Source organism: Anopheles maculipalpis, chromosome 2RL (genome assembly GCF_943734695.1).
Source record: "Anopheles maculipalpis chromosome 2RL, idAnoMacuDA_375_x, whole genome shotgun sequence".
Lineage (NCBI taxonomy): Eukaryota > Metazoa > Arthropoda > Insecta > Diptera > Culicidae > Anopheles > Anopheles maculipalpis.
This window is the reverse complement of record NC_064871.1, coordinates 97,881,399-97,908,847: the sequence shown is the minus strand read 5'-3', so window position 1 is coordinate 97,908,847 and position 27,449 is coordinate 97,881,399. Positions and strand designations below refer to the sequence as shown.

The 27,449-nt window shown below is 44.6% G+C and overlaps 3 protein-coding genes across 4 annotated transcripts in view; 2 read left to right on the top strand and 1 right to left on the bottom strand.

Moving 5' to 3' along the window:
- Window positions 1-451: 451 nt before the first annotated feature.
- On the top strand, window positions 452-925 carry LOC126568602 (NADH dehydrogenase [ubiquinone] 1 beta subcomplex subunit 3). Its single transcript, XM_050225102.1, has one exon. It carries the CDS (start codon window positions 480-482, stop codon window positions 828-830), a length of 351 nt encoding a protein of 116 aa, XP_050081059.1. The 5' UTR covers window positions 452-479; the 3' UTR covers window positions 831-925.
- The window catches only part of LOC126568304 (protein Rae1), a 68,566-nt gene continuing 41,961 nt past the window's right edge, over window positions 845-27,449 (bottom strand). The window contains exons 1-2 of one of the 2 annotated variants that reach the window (XM_050224761.1): window positions 4,913-4,916; window positions 845-2,100 (exon numbers count right to left, since the gene is read on the bottom strand). In XM_050224761.1, coding sequence (XP_050080718.1) covers window positions 1,000-2,085 — 1,086 coding nt within the window. In that variant the 5' untranslated portion in view covers window positions 2,086-2,100; window positions 4,913-4,916 and the 3' untranslated portion in view covers window positions 845-999. Of the gene's footprint in view, window positions 2,101-4,912; window positions 4,917-27,449 lie in introns of those variants that run through there. The other variant, XM_050224760.1, reaches the window with a different exon arrangement.
- The window catches only part of LOC126567714 (low-density lipoprotein receptor-related protein 1), a 74,756-nt gene continuing 51,642 nt past the window's right edge, over window positions 4,336-27,449 (top strand). The window contains exon 1 of the mRNA XM_050223973.1: window positions 4,336-4,838. Coding sequence (XP_050079930.1) covers window positions 4,409-4,838 — 430 coding nt within the window. The 5' untranslated portion in view covers window positions 4,336-4,408. The remainder of the gene's footprint in view (window positions 4,839-27,449) is intronic.

Genomic DNA, 27,449 nt, shown 5'->3' with positions numbered 1-27,449 from the left:
TAATTGTATAGCACTTAATAAAATATTTTATCATACTGCGAGAAATATGATTACAAAACCCCGAAAATGATCCTGCATGTCCTTCCTTTTGCTTTTCGTCCTTCTTTCCAGCAGTGTGCAACATTTCATGAGCAGCTTGAATTGTTTCATCGTCTGTCAGTTGTGTGTGTGACAGGTTGTTTTGACAGCACTCCTCGGAGGAAAAATATACTGTCGGTCGCTTTGCAAAACTCGGCGCATCTACCTAAACTTTGACCAACCGATCGCTTCTCTGCCAATTCCTGCCCTTTCTGGTAAGTTAATTGTGCGCTCAACAATATTTTGCACAAGAAAAGCCTTCTTGCAACTGCCGGCTGATCAATGTTTGTCCCAATTTCTTTTCATCCAACCTTAATTATGTAATGTGTGTGTGGTTCGCACTGGAACGTCAAATCCCGTGCCCGAATGTGTATACAAATCGTACAGTGCCCGGAATAACGATGGGCCACGGTCACGGACACGGACCTCCGTACAAAGTACCGGACGCATCCATCTACAAGGTAGCCGATGCACCGGAACTGGTGGAAGTGGAACGCGCTCTCGCACGCCGCGGACTGAAGGACCCATGGCTACGGAACGAAGTGTGGCGCTATAATGTGAAGCAGTTTTCTACTCACCGTTCCCGTCTGGTTACCTTCCTGTTCAAGGGATTCCCGCTCGGATTCGCCGCCTTCGTTGCTACGATCGGTGTAGAATACGCGCTCGGCATTGATTATCACGGAGGCCATGGACATGGTGACGCTGGACACGGTCACGGAAACGAGAAGGGACATGGAAGCGGTCATCATTAGCCGATTGTGGGCACTGATGTTCTTTGTTGCTGTCGTGCATTAGATTTTATTTCCAAAATTCTGCATCAAGAATAAACGAGCTCGTGGTATTGTAGCAGAAACGAACAAACCAGCGTGGTTTAGTGAATGTACGAAGATATTCCACAGAGAGAACCTGTATGCTAGATACTTAGCTCGAAGCCCTCGGTTTTAGCTCATCGTAGCACGAGCGCAGGAAAATGTACGTTTTTTTCTGCGGATTGTAGTACTCGTGTCCCTTCGACCAATCGTACCCTACGGCATATGCAAAGATCTGACCGTTACTGTTGAAGCAGCACTTGGTAATCGATTGATCCAACGTCTCGGATGATTTCAATTTGGTACGAGCGTCTTTGTCCCAGAAGCTGAATGTTCCATCCGAACCCACCGTAGCCAGTGTACCGTGAATCGGATGAAAAGCGATATCGTTCACTGCATAGATGTCCTGATACCCGGTCGATCCGTTCGAACGATGGCACTTGAACGTAAAATTATCCTTCGGATTCAGCGGGCTAACGTACTGAATTGCTACACGTCCTTCAATACTGCCGAGCGCGTAACCGGTAGGTGCCTTCTTTTTATCGCGAAACACGGACACCGTCCGATGTTGGTACTTGAGCGGACTTTCCTGTTGCTTGAACTGCGTCGGCTTATTTTCCAACGAGTATATCAGCACGTGTCGTCCTGCAGTGCCCACGACAGCCATCGGATAATCCACATCCGCACAGTAGCAACGTTCCGGTAATTGAATTGACAGCATGGGCTGCGGCGTTCGTGTATCCCAAAATTTTAGCATTTTATCCCACGAACCAGTCATTAGGCACGTGTAGTTCGTACCCTTGATCCAGTGGCAGGTTTTGATTGCGGCATCGTGCTGCGCTACCTGGGCCACCTGATCTGACGCCAAATCCCAGCACTTGACCTGCTTGTCCGTCGAGGCGATAAACACTTTGCTGCCATCATCCGCCCAGCACACATCCAGCACCGGACCCCCCATCGTTTTGATGGATTTCGGTACAGTCTTACCGGACTGTTCCACTTCCCAACAGCGCACGCTACAGTCCCAGCTGCCAGCGATGAGAAAGTTCTGCTGCAACGTTGCCGGACTGAACTCCATCGCCGAGACCGTGTCTTCCGGCGGTGAGGTGACCTCAAAGTCCTTCATCGGATTGGTTGTGGTTGTGGCGGTCGGGCTTCCAAAGCCTGGATTGGCACCGAGTGTCTGTGTGCCAAACATTGCGCCGTTGAAATGCTACCTAAAACCCTAATAGATTACTGGCTTAACTTTGTGAACAGTCCGAAGTTTTACTATCAACAAAACAATCACGGACCTAATGACGCTCTAGCGCTGCTGTCAGATGTGCTTGTCGAAATTTGCCGGCAAAGTGCGATGACAGTTTGAGTCACCTTGGCAGACATCTTGGCTCACATGGCGGCACCCATGCGGCAAGTTATCCGTTGCACATGTTAAAAAAAATCAAATTTTATCTTATTCTTTCTATAATCTATAATATATTTTATCTTATTATATTCTACAATCACAAAATGTCTTGACGTAGCTGGAGGGATTGAATCGCCCAAGCTCAAACTTAGGCTTCAAATTGAGAAAAATCTGATGATGAATAACGAGTGGTTTTGAGAAAATGCACTATTTAAATCGTTTCATCACCACTGACTCGCCTATTATTTTTCTAAATCAATTAAATTTAAACAAATAGACACGTTCAAATAGCATAGACACGAAATCAAATAGAGAGCAACCACCCCCCATAGACCTTGTCACCGTCTGGATAGCAACATCGCATAGAAATGCTGTTCTACCGTATAGACAGGTCTTCAGGAGGGAATGCTTGCTTCGGCTACCTTCGGATGACACAACTACAGCTGCAGTGTTCAATTCATGCTTCACGCGGCATCGCTACATATTTCGAAACATAGCGAGCATATTCCGCTGATGTCCGCCGAACAGTGCTCACGCTGAAGCACCGCGTGAACGTTTCACCGCCGTACTAGAATTTTTTCTGCACCTTTCACAAAGTAACACTTCAAAAACGTTCAATAAATACAGTGATTTCGTGAATTTAAATAATTCTGAGAGTGAATGTGCTCGTATCGCGTGTAAAACGGGCAGGTGGGGTTTGTTGATACCTTTGTTTACCTTTCGTGCTTTGTGCAGTGCTTGCAGGGGTGAGAAAAAGAAGCATAACTCGTGTGTGCGTCTGTGTGTGTTAGCTAAAATAGTACAAATTATGCTCGTTCTGCATACCTGTTCCTTGGTTTACATATTTTCAAACGCTGGCCGATCGTTAAATGCTCGGATAAAACGAAAACCAACAGAAAAAAGGCCAACAAACGTGCCAGATGAGGATGACAGGGGGTGAAAACTAAGGGTAGAAAATCGCACATCTACCAACAACACCCACAAACCGGCTTAATGTTTGTTTGCTCTTTTTCCCTTTCACACGGCTGTGTGTGTTGTAGCGCGTTCTCATCGAGAGACAAACGAAAATTGGCATGCCGGGGAAAGGAAAACTCACCCCGCTTACCTGCCTAGCAGAAACATCACCTGCCCCCCGTCTGCCTGTTCTATAGAATTTGTGTTCGTGAATGGTTCAATTAAAAATTACCCGAATTACCCTCAGCGCAGCAACATAGCTAGCCAGCAACATAGCAACATCCATCATCAATCGATGTATGCTGGTGTTGGTTGTGTTAAGCCCCCGCCAGTGCGTTGCTGGTCATCCATGTAAAGCGATCGTTTCCTTAACAACCGCCGCGGTTGCTTGTATGTGTGCGTAAGGGTGTGAGTTTTCGGCCCCGACAGCATCACCGTCGCGCATCATCTCAGCAGCATCCGCACACGAGAGGGGTTAGCGCTGACCTGGGATGTGGACCAGGCAGCCGAAGCAGCGTACTGCGAAGAGTAGGAACACGCGAAGAAAAGCAAATCCGCTTTGGTTCTTTGCGCGATTTGCGTGTTTTCGATCGTTTCGATCTTTTGCGCCGAAGCTCACTTGCGTTGTGCTGTGTTAATTCGGCATTTTTCTTGCTTGTTGGTACATGAGAGCCGTGTTGGCAGTTGGTTGAATTTTTCATACTTGCGTAATTCCGTAATATTCGGTGTGCAGAACGCGGGCATGCAATTGGACATCCCCTAAAATGCAACTTGTTGTATATTTTGCAGTGTTGTTCCCGTGGGCCGTATCGTGTGTTTCAGCCTGTTGTGTAATGATTAGTGCCAGCTAGCCCGGTGCGAAATCTGTTGGTTTAGTGGGAAAAGGTTAAAAATTGCAAGCTGTGCAAACGTGCAGTGTGTGCGTATGTGTACGCATGTAAACGTGCGGTTTTCCTGTCGTTTACCGATATCGGTTCAGTGCTAGAAGGGAGCACCTTGTGCCAAGGGCGTTGGGAGGGAGAACGCCATAAAAAATTGCAAAAATATAAAAAAAGAAATAGCAAAAAAAGTGCCGTGTGAGCAGTGAAGGGGGTTGAAAGTGTGTGGGGCGGGGTGGTGCGTCCGGCGTCGGGACGCGCAACGTGACGAGCAAAAAGGCGCCAGCATGATGTACGCCAGCAGGAGAAGTGATCGTTCTCGTCCTGGCACTCGTTTTGCGCCGACGATCGACGACGGGTGGGAACGGGCTGAATACCATCAGCAGCAACCCCAGCCACAACAACAGCAACGACATCGTCAGCATCGACAAGGCCAGAGAGATGGTCGCGTCCGTCCATCGGCGATCAGTCGCGCGTACGCCAACGCTCGACTGCTGGTTTCACTTGGCACGTTGGCACTGTTGGTGACGTCGGTGATGGCGGTGGGGGGTGTGTCATTGACCGGATCCAACATTGCCAGTGTGCAAATTTCAGGTGCAAGTGCAGCACGATGGACGAAGGCCACCGAAACCGGTTCCGAACTACGGCGGAAGCCGCGATCGCCGATTGGATCGGGCAGGAAAGAAGCGCCCATAACATCGCCCGAAGAAACAGAAGGTATGCTTAACAGCAAGATGCTTGCTTTGATTAGCCCCCACGCTAATGGAGTTGAAATTTAAGAACGTATAAACAATACCTACACCTAGGCCACCAAAAAACACTCGTCACGAATGTTTGGTGCCTGCCTTAAATGCCGTTGAAAGAAAAAAAAGGAAAAAACGCCTCAAGACAAGCGCACAGAATCCAAACGAGCTGGAATTAGGAAACAGCTTGTTAACGTGCAAACAGATTTGCCTCTCAAGGAAAGCAATAAACCGCTCTGCAGAGCGCAATGAGATCACCTGGATGGGTTGGTAGCGCGTCTTGTGTGCGTGTAATTTTACTTCGCTGCTCTTAAGCGCAAAACAAATCTCAAAAAAAAAACCCCCCAAATGCTCCCTCTCAAATGGGGCCTCCCCACCGCCCAACTGTTAAGACAGTAAACGTAGCAGCTTTTTGCTGCGTGTTTACAATAAAAATGCTCCCCCGAGATACGACGGCATCGAGACAAGAAACACGCGATGAGAATTTCGCTCGATTTCGTGTTGCTGCTGCGCCACCTTCTTAATAAGGCTTGAAATTTGAGTTCAACTCCTGCTACACTCAAAACGTGCGTGTATACAACGTGTTTTTTCTTCATTTGTGTGTGTACTTTTTTTTTGTACTTGCTTCTATCTCAAAGTTTACGCAAAATGTGCGCAATGTTTATATTGCGGTTTGTTTTACTTGGTCCACGCTCGTCTCTGCATCTGGATGGGAAGATTTCCGTACAGACCATAACAAAATGACTGATCGTTGAAAAGTCTTTGGCGCTATGGTGTGAGAAACCCAGTCTGTCGAGCTCTGTATAACTAGATTAAGTTGTTTGTCACTGCCAATACCGATTTGGTCTATACGAGGTTGCCTCCTTCTCTATATTTATGGACTTATTTGTACTAAAAAATGAGACAAGGTTTAAATTTATGACCGCACGATATGAGCTGTACTGAGCTCGACAGCCAAAATACCATGCAGATGTCTCAGGCAAGTAGAAGGAACCGAAGAATAACTTGAAAAAGTACACATCCGCCATGGGCAACTGTTCGCTGCCCGCAACGCACATTTGAATGCTTCGATCCAGCGTTTCAGGTTTTATTTATTAGAATAACCCGCACAGGAGCAAACAGAACATGAGACCTTCGAGTCTTATCAGCATATTTCCCGCGAGAATAGTGTGCACGGCACGTTCGCCGTCATTCATTTCGCAACCTATCTTCCTTCTGTGTCGGGCACACATCCACGGCATGATAGGGCAGGCATGGAAATCAATCAATCGTCTAATCACAACCATCCGTCACATCACAATTCCCCCACGGACCGTACGGAAGCCCCGCGGGTACGATGGAAAAGAACACGCAACAAGAACTGATCTTCATCCGTTGGACCGGAAGATCCTCCGGTTTAGAATTGGGGGTAAGGTATGCTCGGCAAGATAAGACGTCCATCCCTGCGTTTTTCCCCATCAACCGACGGTGAACAGCAATTTTGCCAAACGACGAAAGTTTTCTATTTATACTGCCAGTGTGGTAAAGGAACTTTGACACCTCACCGCTGGGAATTGCAAAAAAAAAAACAGATCTCAAGGATGCGCAGGCAATCATGCTTAATGCATGCATGTATTCCAATTTTCGCCGGAATTCATTTACCCGGTGAGTTGGGTTTTCGACACAAATTTCGTTTTGTGTCGATTGGGTTCCAAAGGGGGTACATTTGGCGCAATTTTGCGTTCACCAGAATATGTTCCCAATTTTAATGCAAATTCTCTTTTTCCCGGGAACGGTGATGACAGTGCTAGGTGTAATAGGGATGTCTGTGTGACTGGTCTGGTTTTAGGATAGATATTCAACCAACAATTTAATTGACTTGTGATTTCTGGAACTCAAACCTCAAATGTCAATTTAGCTTTACATCACAAGGGGAAACTTGAAAGCTTTCAGCGAGTTGCTGGAAATGTTTCCAACAGCAAGCATTTATATTCTGTTGCTGGTCGTTGTCATGTGAAAATTTAGCAACAAATTTATCGTAGAGAAATCGGATTAACTAATGCACTTTTGGATGGATAACAAAATTAAATTCAAATACGAGCTACGGATGTGGGCCAAAACAAACATTACATGGTGTTTGTTTGTCGATCGGTGGAGTTATTTGCTGGCGGGTAAAATATTCTACCACTTCAATTCGATCACCCAATTGCCGATTTAATATCATTTTCCTTAGTCAAATAATTGCTATCCTGCATTATCGATGAGCCAGGAAACAGGTTACGATTATGTCGATTTTTCCTCCCCGAGAGGGCACCGATGATGGTTGGTTTGAAAAAGTGATTTGGACTGATTGCATCGATGTGTGTGCATGCATGCAGGTGAGTTTTGCATCAACGGACTTATTGAATTGGCGGTAAAACTGTGCTGCCCCAACTTCCCAATGCCTTTCCACATCCGATCCACCCGGTAGTAGCTTGAAGGCAATTTAACCTATCTCCCACCCATGACGAGCACAGTGACAGAAATTTGACTTCGTTCGATCAGGTCCGTATCCGGATGGGTTTTGTTGCAGCTGGATGCACTCATTTTATCGCGAGTTTTGGAGCGTATGGTGCGTCGTGCAAAATTAGAGAACGCGCTAGGATGCGATGCACTGACGGGCATTATAATCCTATTTAGCAGCGGTAATTGCGGATGGCGCTTGAAACTATGGGTTATAGAATTCTTGCTGATGCTGCTGGTAGCAGAAAATCGTTTCGTTTGCAGATTTGTGACGGGATGTCTACTTGAGTTGAGGGCTTTACTGTAAGCGACAATCCTGCTGCGATCGATGCTGGCCGAACTGTGCAGAAGTATGTGGCCGGCTGTCTGGAACGCCAGGGAGGGAACATTTATTTCAATATCTCTTTACGCGGAACAGCTGGTATATATGTTTTATGCGGCCGACAAAAGCTCGGCTGAACGTGGGCTCGTTGGTGGTATTATTTGTTTGTTCGTAGGACCACGGCATGGAAGGTTTTTGGGTGTTTGGACTGAGAGAGACAGAGAGACGCCCGGGCAACCGACAGTAGAGTATGATAAGAGGCTAACGCTGCTTCAGTACATCTGTTCCCGATTATATCGCGTTTCCCCTTCGAATGAGAAACGGCATCGTCCTCTGTGCAAATAATGGCGACGGTGACCTTAAAATACTCCGGCTCGTATTTGAACACCTGAGGGTAAACGAAATAATCTACGGTATGCAATCTGTCTGGCGTGTTTTTATTGTCCTGTCTGCGAGGGTAACGAAAGCATATGCTATATCCATTAGGGAGCGATCTTTGGAGTTGAAAGCACTTACCGTATTTTTAAAAACAACATGTTAATTTATTGTTGTTTGAGCAGTCATTTGGGATGTCTTCTTTCGCGGAGGGTGTGATATATCTTCAACGTTTTCGTTTAATGTATCCGATGCACTGTACACGATAGATGGATGTGTGTGTATGCGACAGCAGTCCATCGTTTAACATATCTCGTAGATAACTCCGTTGGGAACAGACAGGAAAAGCTTCCCAAGTAAATGATGCTCGTTTGTACGCGCAGCTCAATAATTTTGCTCGAATCCGATTTATCGCCCTGTCCCTCTGATCCGTTGCCCCATTGGAAAACGTGTCCCAAGCGAGACCCGGTATTTCGTCGCATAATAAGTGGGTCTCTTTCTCCAAGGCCACGGTACTAGCAGCAGGAGTGTCTCGACACGAAAAGATACGTATCTCATTATAGGCGAGGCGGCAATAAGGAAGCCGGGGCTGGTGATTGTTCCTCGCTCGAGCAAGCACCCTTCTTTCTGGACGTACGGAACGCGGCAAATCCGTGTTTTTCGTAATGCTCGCTCCCCACGGAAGCTACGCAACACATACGCATAGCTCATTCGCGCATCAGCAAGGCAAACGCCGGCGACGGGAGGGAAGACAAGAAAAAAGGGGCGGGAAGGTCGAAACGGGAGAACGGAAGCGAAATCAATTTTCGTAGATTGTTCGCCCGCAAATCATGGAGTCTTTTTCCACTTCCTTCCGCCCGTAATACGTCTTTCACGGTCGAGTAGGAGCTTGTTCAACGATGAAAATGTAGGAAATTTGGGCACAGCCAGCTCCCGTCCGGTCCGTGCCGAGGGGGCAAGCTCGTGGAGGGAGTAAAACATAGCAGAAGCAGGTGAAAGTGGATTCCGGAAAAAAAGAATAACAGAATGCGAAGCAAAAATGTTCGACTTAAGGATGTGTTCCGATGCCTGCGTGCAGCCAGCAGTGTGTGCCAGGCGACGACGACGACATCGACGATGGCGATGTGTTTGGTTTTCTTTATCGTTTTTTTTGCCGAATCCATTTATGAACTGGCGCCAGATTCGGCTTTCGTTTCCCTCCCCCCCGGGTTAATATTACATGAGCAGAGCAGATAAGGGAAGGAGACGCCTGGTGGCCAGGATAATATTGCTCTTCGATGACACGTGTAAACTGCGCTAGGTGATTACTTACTATCGGAGCAATGAGGTACATTATCTCCATTAAATAAAACGAATTCAGCGGAAGGGACGGATATCATCGAGTTTCCTGTAGGTGGATATTTTTGGTTTTTTTTCCATCGAACCCAACCTAACGCGCAATTCGTAAAGGTGTCAAACGCAATCAAAGCAAAATTTGACCTACAGTACAGTTTGGTTCGGGCGGTAGCGACTTTATTGCTGCAATTGAGGCAGATTTTCTCGCTCGATCGGAATGGCGCCATGATTGGGAACAATTGATTTTTTTATGTTCATAGCATAGACACGCTTTTACGTCTACGGCGGCACTACTATCAATTTTCACTCTTATCGTCACTTGTTTTACACGCTCCTTCTGGCGTTGGGTTTTTTTTTCGTTATGAGTAACCAATGGCGAGGAACTAGCCTAGCATGAAAACGATCGTTACGAAGACAAATTGTAACCGGAACATTTGAGTGAGTGTGTGTTGCCATTCCGCTTCCCTCTGCTTATCGTATGATTAATGCTTATTCAAGTACCATCATTCATCGTAATTAGCAGCAGCATGAAGGATAACAATTTGTCCCTGACTGTGGTGCTAGTGTCCTTTGGGCGCTCGTGCTCTACTTGCCAACTCTGTACTCTGCAGCGAGCTTTTGCAAAGACGAAATTAATTAATGAAATGAAATGCTTCAATCACCCCCGTCATGATCATCATAATAATTGAACATTGATTGCTTTTCACCAAGCAGCAAGCAGTTTGTTTGGAGCGAACGAGTTCGGTAGATGGGCGCGAAAAGTTGAACAGCAAATTCTGTTGAGGTCCTTTTCTATTGGACACTGTTGTGCGTTGCATGGGTTGTGTGCAAATACAATGCTAAGCTACGAACGATTTAGTACGAGCAAGAGAGGGACGCGCAAGACGCGTGACAGTTTGATGATTGATCAGCAATTTTATGCCAACATACCTGTCCTGTGTGTTGCTTCGAGTCCATGGAACTACTACAGATGTTGCAGCATGAAACGAATTCGTCATGCCAGCAACAACCAACACTTGGGCAACAACGATCAAGCAAACGGGAAGCACTCTCTCACACACACGCGCGCATATACACACAGAACCGGCAAACGGGTTGGGTTGTCCTGGGTGGTGAAAAGGTGCTAAAGCCACCAACCGTCGGAGGTGAAATTGCTTCCAGCAAATCAAGCTGGCATTTCTATTTCTTTACAATTTCACTGCCAATGGAAACGTCCTCTCACCGCACACTGCATCAAGCATTCCCTCTGTCTCGAGGGATTCCTTGATTACCTTGCGGGCTGCGCAACGGAGAACGAACCCGACCGAAATGGGAAGGACGATCCTTGTGTCAGAATATACCGGTCAGGGTTGCCAGCATCGACCGCTGCTTCACCGGCGCATGTGATGGATCTATTCAAATTCGGTTGCTTCCAACAAAAGCCCAATCAGTTGGAATATCTCTCCTTTCGCCCGCACGTCTTCCACGACCCGGCGGTCTACTCCGTCATCCCCGGTCGGGTGGCCATTGCTCTTTATTCGTCCTTACACACTCCAGTCAGATCCAGAAAACTATCACCCATCATTTGCACTACCTCCTGTGTGTCCTACCAGCTGTACGAATGAAGAGACCAGTCTTTTATTGTTCAACCAACCAACCGTCCAACCAAAGGATGGAAAGGAACGACTGGTGACTGGGTGAAGTCTGTGGCTGCATTTCGGTAGACAAAAAGCGGACATCAAATTTGTATCAATTTTCCACCACATCACATCACCATCATCATCACCATCACCACGTCCTCGTTCACCACCACCTTCACAAACCCGCTGTCACGGGTCGAGTTTATGTAGGTACGTGGTTTCGGTGGATTTCTCGTCACCCATAGTCTCGGTGCCTTTTTCCATCTCAACCAGGACAATGGGCAATCGGACAGGACATGTGTGTGCGGTCGATGGACCCATCCTTTTTCACAGCACCGTGCTGCGGCGCAGAGTGTTCTGTTGAATGTAGGTTACGCGTCGCGTAGCGAAGAAAAAGGGATTTCGCTACACAGCTCTACCACGAAAATATGCTCCGTCTGTACTCATCCACATCCGGTCCTGGTGACGTATGGGACGTAGACGTATGAAATGAGTTAGACGAGATGGTGACATCGGTCCTGCGCGCGATCCTTTGTGATAGCGAGCGACCGTCGAAGTAAATGTGGTCCGAAACATTACAAAAGAATTTCCCTCTGCCGTTCATCCCTTTCATTTGTCCGGATTTTGGTAGTGGGTTATTTTGCCAATGCTTCCAACTGGGGTTTTTTCCCCCTATCTTTTATTTTCTTCACCAAGCATCCGTGCACTTTCGGGGCATCATTTGATTAGCGAAGAGAACGTTTTGGTTTGTAAAGTGAATTGCACAAGTGCAGGATGGTAAGCAATGGAATGGATGGTAAGCAATGGAATGGAACTACATTGTTGAAACTCAACCCAATTTTACCCTTAGGATCGTAATTCCGCGAAACCAGCTTCATTAAGTCCCACGTTTAGTTCAGTAGCGATTTAAGTGGAATGAACAGAGCTGTATTCTATCACTCTTTTGATATAAAACACCTATTGCTCGGGTTGGGATGAAACTGTAACTGCATTTGTTTCATCTTAAGACCACTTGAGATATTGAACATGAAAAAAGCAAGTCTTTCCACTTGACTTTATAGCAGGCTCTTCAGAATGAAACGAAGGTTATGTTGCACATGACGGCAAAAATACACTGTTATGAAACCAAATCCCGAAACTATGGCCCTCTCTTCGTTCAATCCGATCCGATCGAACGGATGGACGAGTGCCATAACTTTCCAACAACAATGTCAATGTCTGTTCGGTTTATTTTATGCATAAAGTACGGTTGCGGTGTGAGATGCGTACTGGCGATGGTGGCGAGTCAATGCATCAGTTAATTAGTTGAATTGAACCACCACCCTCGTTGTGGTACGTTTAGAGCAACGTACATAAAGTCGACGATAATACGCAGCCGAGCACGGACGCTCCGGCAATACATCATGCATCCATAATTACAAGCGAATGCAATATAGTCCGGGTGATGAATGTGACACCAACGTCGTTTGATGGCTCGGTTGTGTCACGGACTTGCTCAGCTGAAACTTAATCTTCTGGCTGTCGCTCAGCGCTGACTGGATTTGTTTGGATGAAACTGGCTTCTGTTTTGCTGTGGTTCACTGGCTCTAAACGTGACACCAGTCGGTCGGCTACGTCCAGCTGTCCTACACTACTGTTCCTTGTATCTAGCAAGCAATGAGTTTATGGGTTTAGTGGTAACACACAAACTGGTTAAACTTAGCATTATTGTGCTTTACCTCCTAGTTACGTAGCACAATACGTGATGATTTATCAGATGTGATTCATAAAAAGCAGCTAAAACTCGTGACTGAACGGGCTGGATTTATCAGCTGCTAAAGTACGGGCGCTACGGGAAGCAAAAAACAATAAAATTGAATGTGTCATCACACATTCGGCGTGTCCATTCATTAGTCAGCTGCTGGACTATCGACCGTTTTCAGCAAAGAATTCCCGACCGAACGGCGACAAACGATATTCTGCGACGTGCTTTCCAACAATGGAAGCTGCCTTGTTTGGGCAGCGAGTAATTAAACCAAGAAGCATCAATGCAATCAAAAGGCCGATTGCGCAATGCTTGCGTACTTAATAAATAAATATGGGCATGAAATTGATTTTAATATTTACATGTACTGCGAATAGTTGTGTAACGGATCTATCCCCTTGCAATAGGTTACAGAACGAGCAGAACTTCTCTGTCCAAGAGTGTCGATTGATATGCACGGTGTGCAGACTATCTCATTCAAATATTTTACCTCAACACAATCCTTCACATTAATGACTGCGAAAGCCCGAAAAGTTTTTCCCAATTTTTGTCACCTATTGTGTGGTGCTAAAAAGGGCTGTTAACTGCAACCATCCTTTGGAGCACCAAACACTCGTCGAAAGCATATTTTCTCTCAATTGTGGCTCACATTTTTGTATGCCTCCCGTGCTATCACAAGGATGAAAAGGGATATGTTCGCAAGAGAATGTTGTAGGCTGTGGTGTTCGTGGTGGTTTCGTATTGTCGTAAGTTCTTCTATGATCATATAAATTCTGAACGAAATGCTTACACTCCTCGGACCCATGTAGCTAAGCCCGCACGACCGTCCGTCCTCCTGTTCTGCAAGCTTTCTACGGATGTGTTGGAAGCGTAGTTAGCTAAATAGGGCGGGCTGGTTGGTTGGCGGAACGTGAACGAAGCGCTGTAATTGGATGCGGAGAACTTCCATCCTTTTGTCCTTTTGTGGTCTGGACAAATACACATTTTTTCCCATTCGTTCACTCGTGATTGCGAGGTTTGAGAGATGCTTTTGTTGAGTGAAATTGGAATGGCCTTTGACGGAGCAAAATGGATCCATTTAAATATGCACAACCAAACCATTGTTGGTGCGTTCAAACCAGTGCCCTCGAAAAAAAATGGTAGGCCTCCAGATTCATCCCCTTTGTTGAGTGCGTTTTTTATCAACAACAAATGATAGTAAGTGTGGGTGACGTGTGTGTACAAATCCTTCAATTTTGGGCATGTAGTTTTACTGCTAAAAAGGGAATAGTTTTGTTGCTTGTAGAAATATCGTGATAAAAGTGTATTCAACCACTCGCTTAAATAACATCACATGCAGTTTTTTTTTGCTTAATTTGTACTCCAATGAGGAACTAATTTCTGTCCTTTGGCGTTTGATGAAACCGAATCCCTGCACCACTTGTGAATATGTGTCACAGAGTATTAGAAGTATTTGAGCCAGCCGTTGAGAAGTGAGATTCAAGTAGGCAATTATTCTATTAGCTGTAAGTATCAGTCCAAGTAACTCTTCCACTTGTTGGGCACATGCGATCCACCGTCACACGTGCTTTCGTTTGCTCGCGTTAGTGCGCAATGGCGTGTCTTTGTTCAAGATTCAATGGACCTCCGAGCTCTAGGTTCGTACCACACTTTCAATTGGATTCAATTGATTTAAGTCGCACATGTCGAGAGGAGGTCGTGAGAGCATTATTGTAAACGGAAAAGAGCACATATTAGAATGCTTACTCAGCAATGTAATGTAAATTATATTGCTACTTTGAGTGAGCAGTAAGTGACTGATATTTTCTAAACTTCCAAACGGTAATAATGAATTTACTACCTAAGAAGACATAACTAGGCCTACCGCTTCTTATCAGCAGACTCCCTGTCTTACGGTGATGATTGTGGCTGGACATTATTTTTGATAACGACCTCCCAGACACAGACAGGAAAGCATTGCTTAACGTACTCATCTCTGAGAATTAGGGCCGTTTTTACTTAACCCAAAGCGAGACTAAAAATTGCGCTTTTCCTTACAAAGTATCCATTAAAAGCAATATCTTAAGTAAAAGTTTTTACTTCACCCGGAGCGGTAACGTTCATCGCACGTTACGGAATGGGGCTATAATTTTAATGTACCATAAAGTTTGTAAGAATTTGTCTTCAGCCTTTTTTTTTCTTCTCTCGTCCTCTACGCAATGTGACCCGTCGAGCGCTTCTTTTCGGTCGAGAGGATTTGAAGAATTTTTAATTAATGTTCGCCTCTGCTTTGCGGTTGTGTCGGGAGGCCAAAATGTTGCCAAGCGAAGAGCTCGAAAGTCACCGTTCACTTCGACAAAGCTGCGCCCGAGACTCGTACGGACGTACGGTGGTGGCTAGAAATGAAATAGTATAGTTTGCTAAGCTCTTATCGCGCACCTCGTAGGTCATGAGCATCGTTACCGTAAGTCTGTGCCTTGGCTTCGTTTTAGAATCGACCTTGCTAAAATTCCGCTCAAAACTGCTGCCGCTATCGGTGTCTTACTCACTTCTAAGCAATGAACTCGGGTCAATCTAAACGCTGGACAAAATGTTGATGCCCCACTAAGCACCTTACATCGCTGAACTGCGATGAGGGGGATGGAAAATGTTTCTATCTCCGTGTTTATGCAACCAGGTCGTATTGACTGACATAGTACGGGTAAGGGTGGCTTCCGGGTGTGTAGGTTCTAGGTTGACCTCTCTTTTCGGTAAATAACTTCACGGGATCTTGTTGCGGTGCGACGGCGCTAATGCTTGTGCTGTAACTGATAGCTGTGATACGACACAGCTTTGCCACCATGCTGTCTGAACTTCATCCTTTGCTTGAGCGACAGTTTCTATCTGTCGCCTGTCAGGTGTTGGAAAAGTAGAGACGAGCACTACACCTTGTGAGTGGTGCCCACTTAATACTAATATTTACCCATCCAACGGGGTGGCTGTCTGGATGAGAAAGCTAATTTAGAACGAAACCCCAACACATATTTGATTTAGCTGCAAACAAAAAGTTGATAAGTGAAAGTCACCTGTAGAAGAACGACGAATTGCGAAAATGCTGATGCTTCATGTATAATCTGATTAAAACCCTCATAATTCAAAATAAACAAGGTAACAATTAGCTCTCGTTGGAAGCTGGCTTTCTTGTAAAATATTATAAATATTGATTTTAGTTTACTATACTCTCGTCAGCTTCTACAAAGCTTCGATAACGTGGCAGTAATTATTAAATTTCCATCGGACAAATCTTACCATGAAGCTGGTGAGAAATCTTGAGTAGGGGTTTATTAATACATTACCTGTATTGACGGTGAAGATGATATAGACATTGCGAAGTCTTTCACCCGGTACTACAATTAATCTTCGCCTTTACACCGGCTTCACGGATGGGTTATAGTTAAATCCTCGCGACACATCATAAATTGTCTCCGCACAACAGCCCCATCACCATCAACATCATGGGTCTTGGTCTACGCCGGCAGCATTACCAGCCATCGTTTGCCAACGACGACATCAACTGTTTCATCATTATTATCAGTCACTTTATCACCGCGATTATGCGGCCGCGATCTTTCCGAACGGTGCGCTGCACGCAGACCCCGGAACCAAGCCGGTGGGAAATAATGACGCTAATAACAATAACATTCAACGTCAGTGCGCATCGTTTGAGATGTCGATAGCATCTTTACACGTCTTATAGATTCTCCCGTGTGCGTGTGCGGGTTGATTCGTTTAGTGTACTTTTTTTCTTGGTCTTTTACCATCCCCTGGATCGCTGTGCTCGTTAGTTTGACGTTCGTCGCTACCGAAAGATGTCAGTAGAAAGTACAGAAGATGAAGTCAGGTGATGGGCTTGCGGGTGTTCTGTACCGATCTATAACACCTTTTTGTTCTTTTATCGTCCTGTCGCTCGACAGAGAGGAATTCGCTTTCTGATCCGATTTTTGTCCCCAAATTCATCGATGCACGGAAATCCATTGTTTATCGATTTCTTCGTTCGAGATTTTCTCGTTCCGAACAAAGATGGAAAGGAAAGATGATGAAGCTCGTTTGATGTGTCTCTTCTGTCTTTTGTTTTATACATCGTTTTATTTCTTTTAGTTTTTGAATACTAAAGCGATTGTTTAACCGTTAACCATGTCTGTTCTGTTAACTAAGCGATCCACTGATTGCATGCGACCTTTATCACTCAACATGATGGTAAGTGATAATTATGTAGCGCCCGTAGTAAATTTACGATTACCGTTAGTCGTCTGATGTTCACTCCCTTGAGAGTAAGAAGTACATAACATATAGACGTAAATCTGGTGAGGCATAAGACATTGATTCTTATCCACGAAAGATGCCAAGCCGTCTCGTGTAAAGTGAACGATAAAAGAGAGCGAAAGAGAATGAGTGATCCGTACCGGTTGATCTAGCAAGAATAGCTTTCAGTTACGATGCTATCATCGTTATTATCATGAACATCACCATCAACCAATCTTAAGGATCTAGCCGATGGGGCGTTTAACATTTTTTATCACTTGTTATTTCAACCACGCCACTACACCAACCATAAGCTGTTGGTAGTAAAGATCTATTAAATGAACCGTTGGGGTGGGTTTGGGAGAAATTTCGTTGGTGGTTGGTGGGATAAAATTCATTCATAGTGAGCAGCCACCTGTCCCACAAAAGGGGAACTCCGCGAAGAGTCTTTAATTAAGTAATTCATTTTATGCCGGTCACAGATTGTGTTATCGCTGACGTCGGTTTCTCCGGTTCAAAGTAAAAGGTGACTATATTGGGGGAGGCATTTTTTTAATTTCAATCAAGTACTACTCTAATCTCAAATTTATCTGTTATGTACAGCATGTTTACCTGCTAGAATACGCTTCTACTATTTATGGTTGTGGAATCGCCAGCGTGAAATGAAAAATCGTTTACGTAAATGCGCGAACTCGCTTCTTAAGGATGAGTGTCCCACGAAGGATGTAAACTTTGTCCATAAATCTCACTTCTCCGGCGTTTGGGATGTGCCAGCGCACATTCTCCCATCGCTCCAGTCAATATTCATTACGGCAGGGCTTGGCCTTCTGGATGCCGGCATGCCAGGGACAACATTGGTCCTTTGAAAGTTCGCCGACTTTGCACGGTACGGTTCACACCATGCTGTTTCTGTTCAACGAGCAAAGTGCCAAAGTATTGGTTCTCGAGAGCTTCGATGACCCAGTTCTGGTTTGCTGGCGAACTTTTGGCTTCCGTGGCATTTTCATGACCTAGTCGCGCGTTAACTTTGCCAAAGAGACATTCTTTACCTTTTAGTGTTTGTTGCATCAGTGAAAATGCGTTTGGCACGATCGCGGACATATATTTTTTGGTGACTATTTCTGCTCTAATACGCATAATGAGATTACAAGTTGTGGACTTCAAATGGTTAACAAAGATAAAATTTGAGATAAATTATGTTTGATATTCAAGGCATTCAAGCAAATGTACCTCTTTTTAAAATTTTTCTGGAAGTCCAAAACATACAGTGGTTTAAGCATTCATTTTTGAGTTTTATATAGAGTCATTCAAAAGGCATCAATGGACTTAAACAATCCTAGTGTTATCCGAAATTTGAAACCATCCATTAGTAGGTGCCTCGTACCACAAATCTCCTGGCACTGGCCTTGGTGTTCATTTTTCATCACATTGCTTGCTACTGAGCGTGTTATTTGGCTCACAATTTCCATAAACATCTACCCAAAACGTTCTTCTCAGCCGATTCAGCATAGACTAAAAGACGGCAACGAACGTGTTTTCTTGTGCATACAAGCAAATGCTGCAATGACGAGACCGACGTTATGCTGCACCTTACCACAAAATTACGGTGTTCCCTTGGATGATTAATAATAACAGTGCAACGGGCCCTGAATGCGAATAAGAAGAGGTCTAGTTGACGCCCTCATGTTGCGGTCAACACCGTACAATCACTGAATTGTCATGCAGTGAGCAGCGAAAATTGGGAATCAAGTACGAAAGCTTTCCAGCGTGCTTGACGTTGCGTTGTTCGATCTTCTTTTGGCCGGGTGTTAGGCACGTGTGCAAATGCATGTTTGTATCAGCAAAGTGACACCGGATTGTTTGCTGATGTTAGCCTACAGTTTCCGAATTTTGGCAACCACTCAACGAGAGTGGCAAGGAAACCGGCTAGATCAGTTGGCCTGATCTTTTGGGTTCCAGTGTCTATGCTTTTATTTCTGCTGCTGCTAGAAGAAGTGACAGGCGTTTAAAATAAGATTAAGGACGTCGTTTGGCATCGTTTATCTTATCGGTTGTTTTTGCCCGGAAAGCACACAGCTTGACATGAGCGAGCACACAATGCCTCTGTGTTGGGTTTTGGTGGTGTATGCAGACCAAGTTATGGTCATTTCAGTCAGCATTGGCAATCAAACCAACAAGATCAATCTAGTGAGGTGAGAAACGCAAGATAACTTGAAGCTACGATATTTTTTCAAACCATCCAGACAAAGAGTAATTGTTGATAGCAAAAATAGTTTCAGAATATCATGGCAGAATATCATTTTACAACTGAAAGCCTGAACGAAATTGCTCATTTTAAGCCTTACTAGAGTTTGCTATCTAATTGAAAAGCCAATGTCTAAGTCTACCGACAGACAGAATCCCTTCAACAAAACGCATTGCCACAGTGAAAAGCTCTTTACTAGAACGAACATTTCTTTTCCCTTCCTAATACAAAACAATTGTGCTTCATCGTGACCAAAATGGTGAATGTTCTAAAGACAGGTGGAAAATGCTCTACCGACGAGATTGCCAAGAAAATTGGTGGTAAATACAGCAGCACCACCACTCGTTTCATTTGTTGTGACTGCAAAGAGATGCTGGAAGGATGAGGCTAAATACAAAGCCTTTAACATCTTGGGTTGTGTGGCTTCTAGGTATGCACACGTCGGTAGACAGAAGTAGGCCATCTTCTGTTTTGTATTCGTTCAATGTGTTTTGCCTTCCAATAGCTGGAAATGAGTCTGTCAGGCATCATCTGGCCCTGCTCTTTTCCCTCGGCCCTGCCAGTGTGGCATAGGATTGGGAATAATAGAAAATATGAGCCTTGCTAGGGTCACCGTTTGTCTGCTTCCTTCACTCGACCGCAAAAACCGCAGAATGAATGATGAACTCCCTTTTGGTTCTGTAAACGAGTGGCTAAACGGAGCTGACCTCTTCCTTGGGTTGGAAAATCTGATCGGACTGATTGAATTTCGAGCTTGTTATAATCTCGTTAACCTGCCAAAGTAAGAGAGCACGAGAAGGAGTTTACTTTGCTGCCTGCCACCAGTCTTGGTGTGGTCGCCGGTCGCCGCACCAAGCGCCCGGAAGGAAACCCAATGAAAGTTGAAGCCTTTCGGTTAGTTGAAGCTCAAGCCTCGGGCGCGACAACCCCCCCCCCCCCCACCCACCGCTGGGCGCTATGATGTCGCTCCCCAGAAGGAGCGAAGTAGTAGTAAAAAGTGAACTGGTTAGGTGGCGAAATCTGTCAGAAGAAAACTTTTTCAATTTCCTCTGTGGGGTGTGAAGGGTGAAGTTTCGAATGGTTTTGTCCGACCGCACCAAGAGCATGAGTGCACTTCCTGGTTCTGGTGGCTTTCTGGTTTGCTTCCCCCCGACACTGCTTGACAGCAAAGACAAGGAACTCATCAGCAGAACGTTGAACGGTGGAGACAAAGGATATAAGCGGTGGAAGAATGAATGGGCTGGTAGAGAGCTGGGGCAGGGGCGGAAAATGCAGTGGATTACAGCAGGAACCTGCTACTGCCGGAGTAGCGGTAGATGTTGCTCATGTCTTTTTTTGGTCAAGGAGGAAAAAGGTCATCGGAAAAATGCAGAATAAAACCATCTGGGAGACCACGGTGCAGCACCCGAGAACGATGGCACGGGCACGCTAGACCCTTATTGTGGTTGGTCCCTGCTCTCCGCATTCGTTGCTTGCGGCGACATAGACTTTAATGAGAATGTAAATAGAAAACCATGTTTCTCCGGCACACGAACCACAGAGCAAGAGAAAGAATCCGTCTCCTACTCTAGTAAATAGCACGTATCGGGCAACCACCAACAGCCAACCACCCATGGGTAAAAAAGGATGAGTTAGTCTAACTGCAGCAAGGCTTAGCCAGCACAGCATACAGGCATGAGGTTAAGCAAATGAGCACAGCTTTCGGTCGGTTCGTTTTCGGCTTGACAGCATCCTTTTCTGCATCCCGGCATCATGATGGATCTAAATGTTGGGGAAGATACTGGTCGCCTGATCTGGATTCTGCCACTCTTCGGTATCCTCGAATGCAGCCTCGGCACCGTTCTCGTATGCACATCATGTACCGAGAAATATTCAATAGCACAGGTAACAGCTTGTGTTATGGGCGTATGACAACGACGACGTAGCAAGAATTCCAAGTGAAAAGCCTGCAACGATTCACATTTGGCAGGGCATTCAAAGCAGGGTGGAATCGGAAGAATGATTTTTGTTTGCATTAGATAGATGTTGCTTTATCCGTGATGCTAAACAAAGAAAAATATGAATAATCAGAACCTGCATCAATGCAACAAAACGATGCATAATTAATGACCATTGTTCCCATCCGTACAGAAGATGACATTATGAAACCCAAACAGGATACTGTTCCTTGTTTATAGCTTACTGACGCTATGCAGTGTTGCTGCGTTGCAGCGACTAATCGTAAATCTAATCAAAATATGCAAATCATCGGCCCTACAGTATCAACGTTATCACATTGTTTTCATGCGTACTTGTCAACATAATATTTCTTTCGACGTGTTCCTCTCCGCTAAGACAACATTATGGTACATTTTATAGCAGAGTACACAGTGCTAAAGCTCAACTGCAATAGGGAAAGCTAATTGTTAACATTAGTAGCTCCATAGTACGTACTGATAACCGCACGCTGAAATCGTAATCCATTGACAATAATTATAAAAGGCTGAAAAATCGACTCGATGATTGGTCGGGAAAATTATGACTCTCGATTACAGAATGAATAATAAAATTTCAATTGAATTCAATCCCGACCGTGCCGGTGGGTAATGGTGTGTTACTAAATGCCCTGCAAAAGTGAAATGTTGCAACGCCGATCATCAATGAGTTATTAATGTATTTGATGTCGGTAATGAATTTTACGGTTCCTTCCTAACCGAATGAAAAAATCCTCAATGATTTGCAATCATTTCTAGGTATTTCGTGTTATCAAATACACGTCCTTCTGTTCTCCTTTCCCTTCGTATGTCTAAACTCCGCTGTGCGATGTGCGTGTTGAGGTGAACGGTTTTTTTGGGGGCAGAGAATTTGTTCACTCAAAAAGCTTAACAAATATTAACGTCAACGCGATGCTAACGATGGTGTTACGATGGTGGTGACATGTTATGTAAAAAGAGGCGAACAAAGAACACGTCATGGGTTTCATAAATGTGAAGCCTTCTCTGTCCCATCCCACGAAATTGTTTTTAAAAAAAAAAACTTATGTGATTGAAACGAGAAATATTGACTGCTCATGTACTGTAATTAAATTAGTCAATATGACATCAATAACCTTTTCTTTTTGAGCATTAGTAACATGACAAGTTGATAATTAAATTGTCAAAAATTAAGCTCAATAGAGTTTCAAAGAATCGAACAACAAGCAAAGCTGTTTGAGACAATTCCATCGAAGGAAAACTGTGAGCAAATATGTGATATGAGAAGAACTGTTTGTTTGTCAATTAGGCTAGGAACTTTGAAACATTCCAACATTGTTTCGCTTTATGTTGCTCTGTTTTCCTTCGACAGAGTACAAAAAAGCTGCTTAGTAGATTGCGAGAGAGAGAGGGAGAAAGAATATATGGCTCTGTCGGTGATTTTAGTCGTGCTTGAAGCTGATAAGTTTGGTCGCTTGAGACTACGCTTCCCAGTGCAAATATCGCTTCCAGGAAATAATACATAATGACTTTACCTCATCGTTCATATCTTCATCATCATCCTGTGATTTGCTTCATCTTCATCAACTTTGTCGTTTGTCCTTTTTTTTGCTATCGCTTTTCTTATGCACTGTTGGAAATATTTCTTTACATTCCTCGAAACCGAGCTTGTGCGCTAGCATTTAATTTTATCACATTTTTGCTTCAGCCATTCGTCTCCATACTTTTTTGCTGCTGTTGTTGTTACTCGTCCTGGCTGCAGTGGCTTGCGTTCCATACAAATTGCGAGAAGCTTGCCGAAGGAAGAATTAATGAAAATTCTTGTACAACTTTGGCGCTCGCTATCGTTGCCGCTCTTCGAGCCTGCACTTGAGCCCGAGTAGCGAAGCTTATTGTGATTGCTGTGGTGCTAACTCCTTCATCAGCTTACGCACGTGGCGGAAGCAGCAGTACATGGTGGTTTTCTTGGTGAATCTTTACATTTCGATCGTACACCTTGGCGGTGAGAGTGTACAGAAAGGTGAAGGATTTTGCTTTGCGAGAAAATTTCGTCACAAGGCTGAGCCATTCTACAAGAAGTTTGTTGTTTCCTTTGCCATGGACTAACTAAGAAATATGATGTGCCAAATTGATAAAGTTATGCGGGTGAAATCAGCGCACACGCGAAACGTCGTTCAGTTCAGATTCGCTTTTACGTTTTCCGCAGAATAATGCCCCACCGTGGACCGAGGGTCGTGGGAATGATGGAGAAGTTTATGAGCCTTCGGAGGAATCTCAACACACATTGGCTTGTTGCTGTGACGACTAGGGTTGTCCGAATTCTTGCCGGGCCTTTGCATCAACGATTCAATTCTTTGGGTAGGGTGGCCAGATTTCGTCTTCCTGTTTTTGATCTCAATTTTTGTCTGCCTACGGATTTCTCTTCCCTTACTGTGTCTTCCTGTGTCGACAGCTGTAGCGCCCGGAAAGGAAAACTGTCTGACGCCTTGGTTCTTACCGTTGCCGACTTTTCAGCAATCGAACCTTGCATTCATTTCGCCAGTGGCCTGGTTTTTGCTCGCTTCTCCCACCGGAAGTGGAGCAAATATTGGCGAGCTGCTAGATACAGTTCAGTTGGCACGAATGTTCAATTTGTTTTTTGCTTCTTTTTTTTGGTGAATGTTGCTCGTAGGTTCACATACAGTTGAGCGGGCCTTTCGCCCTTCCGGTCTGCAACTGTTGGGTGTAGATATTGGAAACTACGGTGGTGTCGCTAGTTTCACGTTTCGATGGATACTTGCCGTGACTGGAACGCCAATACCCCACCGTTGTCCTTTAAGGCGCCTTCGCTGGCACACTCGTTTGACGCCAGCGGTTGCCACTACACAGGAACGAAGCAGCAATGCTGGTGACTGCTGCTGTTGCTGTTGCTATTGCTGCTGTTGCCCTGTTTGAAGTCATCAACGAGCGAGCATCCTTTCGGGATTGAAGTGTCCATTACATTCCATTTCCTGCCAAATGGCACCGTTCTCCGACGGCTTCAGAGCTGGAGAAAAACGAACAGAAAAGCGGAAACTAGTCCAAAGACCGGGTGCTTCAAGGGCGCAAGTTTCCACAGTTTCGATCAATAAACCACGTTGAATGCAAAAATGGTGTTAGTTTTTATCAAGCTTTAATGGCGCTGTCATTTATCGCTTTTTGATGGCGCAATGAACAGGACCGGTGTACGGTTATTACATAAAATTTGAATAATTAACAGACATGTCATAAACCTTTTTTTGGATGGTAGTGATTTAGTACTTCCTTGAAATCATAAGCTCAATTTCTTTTATTGGATACTTATATTCGGTTTACAAGTGAACGAGATAAGATAAATAGCTTTGGTAAATGAGATGTAATCGTGGGTGTAGATGACTAATTGTTCAAATTTTACAAGTTTCCTTTTTCCCGGTACAAAGCCAGCATTGAAGTCCGGGATGATAACTTTGTCCTAACAGCCAGTGCCAGGAAGTTCTACTGGGGATGGTTTATACACGGGCAAAGTTGCCTTAAGACATTTGTGAAGCAAAGTTGCCTCATTTCGATGATCAGCATGATGCAAGCGATGATGATGATGATGATGATGCTCATCTGAAGAGAAGAATTTCTTCCTAATATGCAACCAAACGGTGGTTGAAGCTGTCTGTCAACTGGACAGCTGGCTCGATACCTTCGAAGATAGGCAAAAAAGTTTTGTTTAGTTTTCCCAGCGTGCGATCTCACACACACCAACACACAGACAGAAACTTATACATACATTCGTAGTACGAGAAAAGGATGAACTTGTTCAATTCCATCAGTTTGCCAGCGAAAGGAGAGTGAAGTTTGAGAAATCACTTAAAACTTTCTGTTGGATTTTGGCGACTTGCTAAGCTCTTTACTATCTAGCACTGTTGGGATGAATTTATAAAACAGTACTTTGTTTTTTTTTTTGTTTTGCCGATGGACAAGAATCAAGATTTGGCTGCTTTCTCGAATTTCGTTCGCTTCATTTGTTGGTAAAGTGAGTTTCGCAACATGAAGCAAAGTTTCAATTGAGTTTTCGTTCATGGTGAGAAGATGTTATGGCTTACCTATTGATGCCATAAATGATGAATCATTACAACTTATTTTCACCATCGATTCCGTACATTAAATCTGCATTTTTGTAAAAATTACTTTGTTATGGAAAATTTAAAGAATAATTCAAAGAAATTTTTGATGCTCCACGCTCGTTTGGATGAGAAAAACCAACACGAGTTTCAGGATCGTTTCAGTGGAACGTAGCATATCATGCATCCGAAAGCTTTATTTACCATCACCTTTTCCACAGATGTGTCGTGCCCGTCGGAAAGATGATGTCGATGATGAAATTTACATTTCGATAGGAGTTGTCTACATCGAGCAAGGGAGAAGGTTATGTGTGCCAAGCGACGAAGTCAGCTTTTTCTGACGAGTGAAGCTGTAGCTGAAAAGAAGTGGTGTATCGACCAGCGATGAAGTATATTTCGCACGAAAATACGCATTCAGACTAGCAGACACCTGGTAAAAGCTTACAGTACAGGTAGCAGTTAGAAATTGAATAAAATTGGTATTAGATTCTTGACTGCGCATTGCGTAAAACAAATCTGAGGAAGTAATAAGATTACTATTCACTGCTTTATCTGGCAGATGGTCCCGTTTTTTGTCTACGCAACGTTTGCGCGTGACGCCGGCTCAGCCATTGCAAGATGCCTGTCATACAGTTGCTCCATCACCGCTTGACTAACGTTGGATGAAATAGTCGGATCTGTGGATGAAAAATGCGAAGAAAAGTTAATGGTGCTGGTGTTGGTGAATATGATGGATGCCGTCCAGCATACGGCTGCCTACACACACCACACAACATACAAACGGCGTGACGAGAAATCCTCTTGAACGATGATATTAACTTAAATTAAATTATGACGAAGGCAGGATTCCCAACTGGATTGAAATAATAGGAAGGAAGGATGGTCTCTACGTTTCCGGTTTCGACAAGGACGATTGCGAAAGTCATCCTCCCCTACTGTGACTCTACACAGCCGGGTTCGCACGGCTGGATCCGATCCGTTTCCCGGACGACTATAGGTTGGGGCACATTTCACTCATGTCATGTCTTTCTTCCATCGGCTAAAATTGAAAAGCAGCTATGGCCCCATCTTATGACGAAGGATGTGAGTGCATAACGAGCAGTCGAATAGTCGGTATGACATCGGCAAAATATGTCGCTCCATTCTGTGATGTATGGTGATAAGAGCTTCTGAACTTTGTCAGGTATTGCTTTACGAGCAAACAGAACACGGCAAATGAAACAGTCATGCTCCACATAAGAGCGAGAGTGCCATCGCTCGTGGGAAAGTCTTCACAAATTTCAATTAAGTCCATCAATCAAGGGTAGATGGTTGGATAGTCGGATTTTTTTTTGTGGACACAGAATGGTGGAATTTTATTTCATTTAAAAGGCGCAACTTGCCATTCGTTAAGTGAAACCAAGAGTCAATTAAATATGTTATCTTATCAATGCGATCGCAACACCATACATAAATTTGAAGTTCACCAGACTAAAAAGTAGTTTAAATCCCACAGGATCGAATAAAAATAATTACTTTTAACACAAGTTTTTTCCCCATCTTTGGTCAGATGTGTTGCTAAGGCATTTTTTTACCTCCATTACTCAATTGTACACCCTATTTCTTCCAGCCATGTTTCTTTCGCACGCCTTAGCCCCAACTTTGGCCTTCTAGTTTGACTAGATAAGGAAATGGAATTGAATTTTATTACGTCTGTATCGACGCAAAATTGCAATCAACCTAGCAAGTGAAGCGAAGGAAGCGAAAGAACGTACGATGGTCGGGTGTTCCGTTTCGGATGCGCACAGGACCGACAAGGCATGACAGTGTTCAGGCGTTGGTCTGGACGAGACGGTAGATTTAATGGAGACACACCGGCTTCGGAGATATCTTGGTGATAAAATTAAGATCACCTCGATTACGAATCCGAACAGGAACCGAGAAATATCCGTTTCCGTTTCGTGCACTTGGAGCTCGCTGACGAAGATGACACTGTCCCGGTTGGCGTCGTTGTGGTGTGAGATGCTTATGGTCATTGCACGGATAAGTCGTTGCGACAGTGCGCTCTCGTGGTGCTGATGGTGTTGGTTAGCCACCAAATAAACCGTCCCGCATTTCTACCTTCCGGTTTGTTTCCAGGTTTCGTTTCCTGCGAGTAGCGTTC

Coding starts and splice junctions, on each gene's coding strand:
- LOC126568602 (XM_050225102.1), top strand. CDS start 480: ATGGGCCACGGTCACGGACACGGACCTCCGTACAAAGTACCGGACGCA.